Below are 1,336 nucleotides of genomic sequence, written 5' to 3' on the forward strand. Positions count from 1 at the left end.
GGGCCCTGGTCTAATGTAGTGCACTATATAGGGAATAGGGCCCTGGTCTAATGTAGTGCACTATATAGGGAATAGGGTCCTGGTATAATGTAGTGCACTATATAGGGAATAGGGCCCTGGTCTAATGTAGTGCACTATATAGTGAATAGGGCCCTGGTCTAATGTAGTGCACTATACAGGGAATAGGGCTCTGGTCTAAAGTAGTGCACAATATAGGGAATAGGGCCCTGGTCTAAAGTAGTGCACTATATAGGGAATAGGACTCTGGTCGAAAGTAGTGTACTATATAGGGAATAGGGCCCTGGTCTAATGTAGTGCACTATATAGGGAATAGGGCCCTGGTCTAATGTAGTGCACTATATAGGGAATAGGGCCCTGGTCTAATGTAGTGCACTATATAGTGAATGGGGCTCTGGTCTAAAGTAGTGTACTAAATAGGGAATAGGGCTCTGGTCTAAAGTAGTGCACTAAATAGGGAATAGGGCTCTGGTCTAAAGTAATGCACTATATAGGGAATAGGGCTCTGGTCTAAAGTAGTGCACTATATAGGGAATAGGGTGCCATTTGGAACACACAGTATCCTCCAAAGACAACTGGAGGTGACAGGAAATTGAATATTAGCGTTAGCTAACACAGCTGAGACATGGCCAAACCTCGTTCACCTCACAGTGTGTTTCCCAAATTACACCCTATTCCCTACATGTATCCAAGGACCACAGCGTCTCCAGGGAGTCCTCCGTAGTGTTTATATGTCCCCAACAAGGAGAGATGACACACACCCACACCAGCGTGGGCGGTGGTTCTGGTGAGTAACTTCCATGATGAAGTGTGGGGCGGACGGGGGCCGGTTCTGGTGCCAAGACTGGCGCTGGTGGAGAGGGTGACCTTGACAGTGCTGCAGACCGTGACACAGCACGGGGACAACCACTGAGGGTGTGTGTGTGTGTGTGTGTTTGTGTGTGTGTTTGTGTGTGTGTATGTGTGTGTGTGTGTCTGCCAGCTCAGTAGTGTCACCGCAACGCAGACAGACAGATAACTAATAGGCTGACTCCATAGTCTCCACTGAGCTCCACAACGCAGACAGACAGATAACTAATAGACTGACTCTATAGTCTCCACTGAGCTCCTCAACGCAGACAGACAGATAACTAATAGACTAAACCATAGTCTCCACTGAGCTCCACAACGCAGACAGACAGATAACTAATAGACTGACTCCATAGTCTCCACTGAGCTCCACAACGCAGACAGACAGATAACTAATAGACTGACTCCATAGTCTCCACTGAGCTCCACAACGCAGACAGACAGATAACTAATAGACTGACTCCCATAG

General features: G+C 47.5%; 1 protein-coding gene across 1 annotated transcript in view; it reads right to left on the reverse strand.

Moving 5' to 3' along the window:
* Positions 1–895, reverse strand: part of LOC139395686 (uncharacterized) — a gene marked incomplete at its 5' end in the record, with an annotated part of 1,614 nt that extends 719 nt beyond the window's left edge. Inside the window, one exon of the mRNA XM_071143015.1 lies at positions 786–895. Coding sequence (XP_070999116.1) covers positions 786–895 — 110 coding nt within the window. The remainder of the gene's footprint in view (positions 1–785) is intronic.
* Positions 896–1,336: the final 441 nt, after the last annotated feature.

Source organism: Oncorhynchus clarkii, unplaced genomic scaffold, assembly GCF_045791955.1.
Source record: "Oncorhynchus clarkii lewisi isolate Uvic-CL-2024 unplaced genomic scaffold, UVic_Ocla_1.0 unplaced_contig_8350_pilon_pilon, whole genome shotgun sequence".
NCBI classification, from domain to species: Eukaryota; Metazoa; Chordata; class Actinopteri; order Salmoniformes; family Salmonidae; genus Oncorhynchus; species Oncorhynchus clarkii.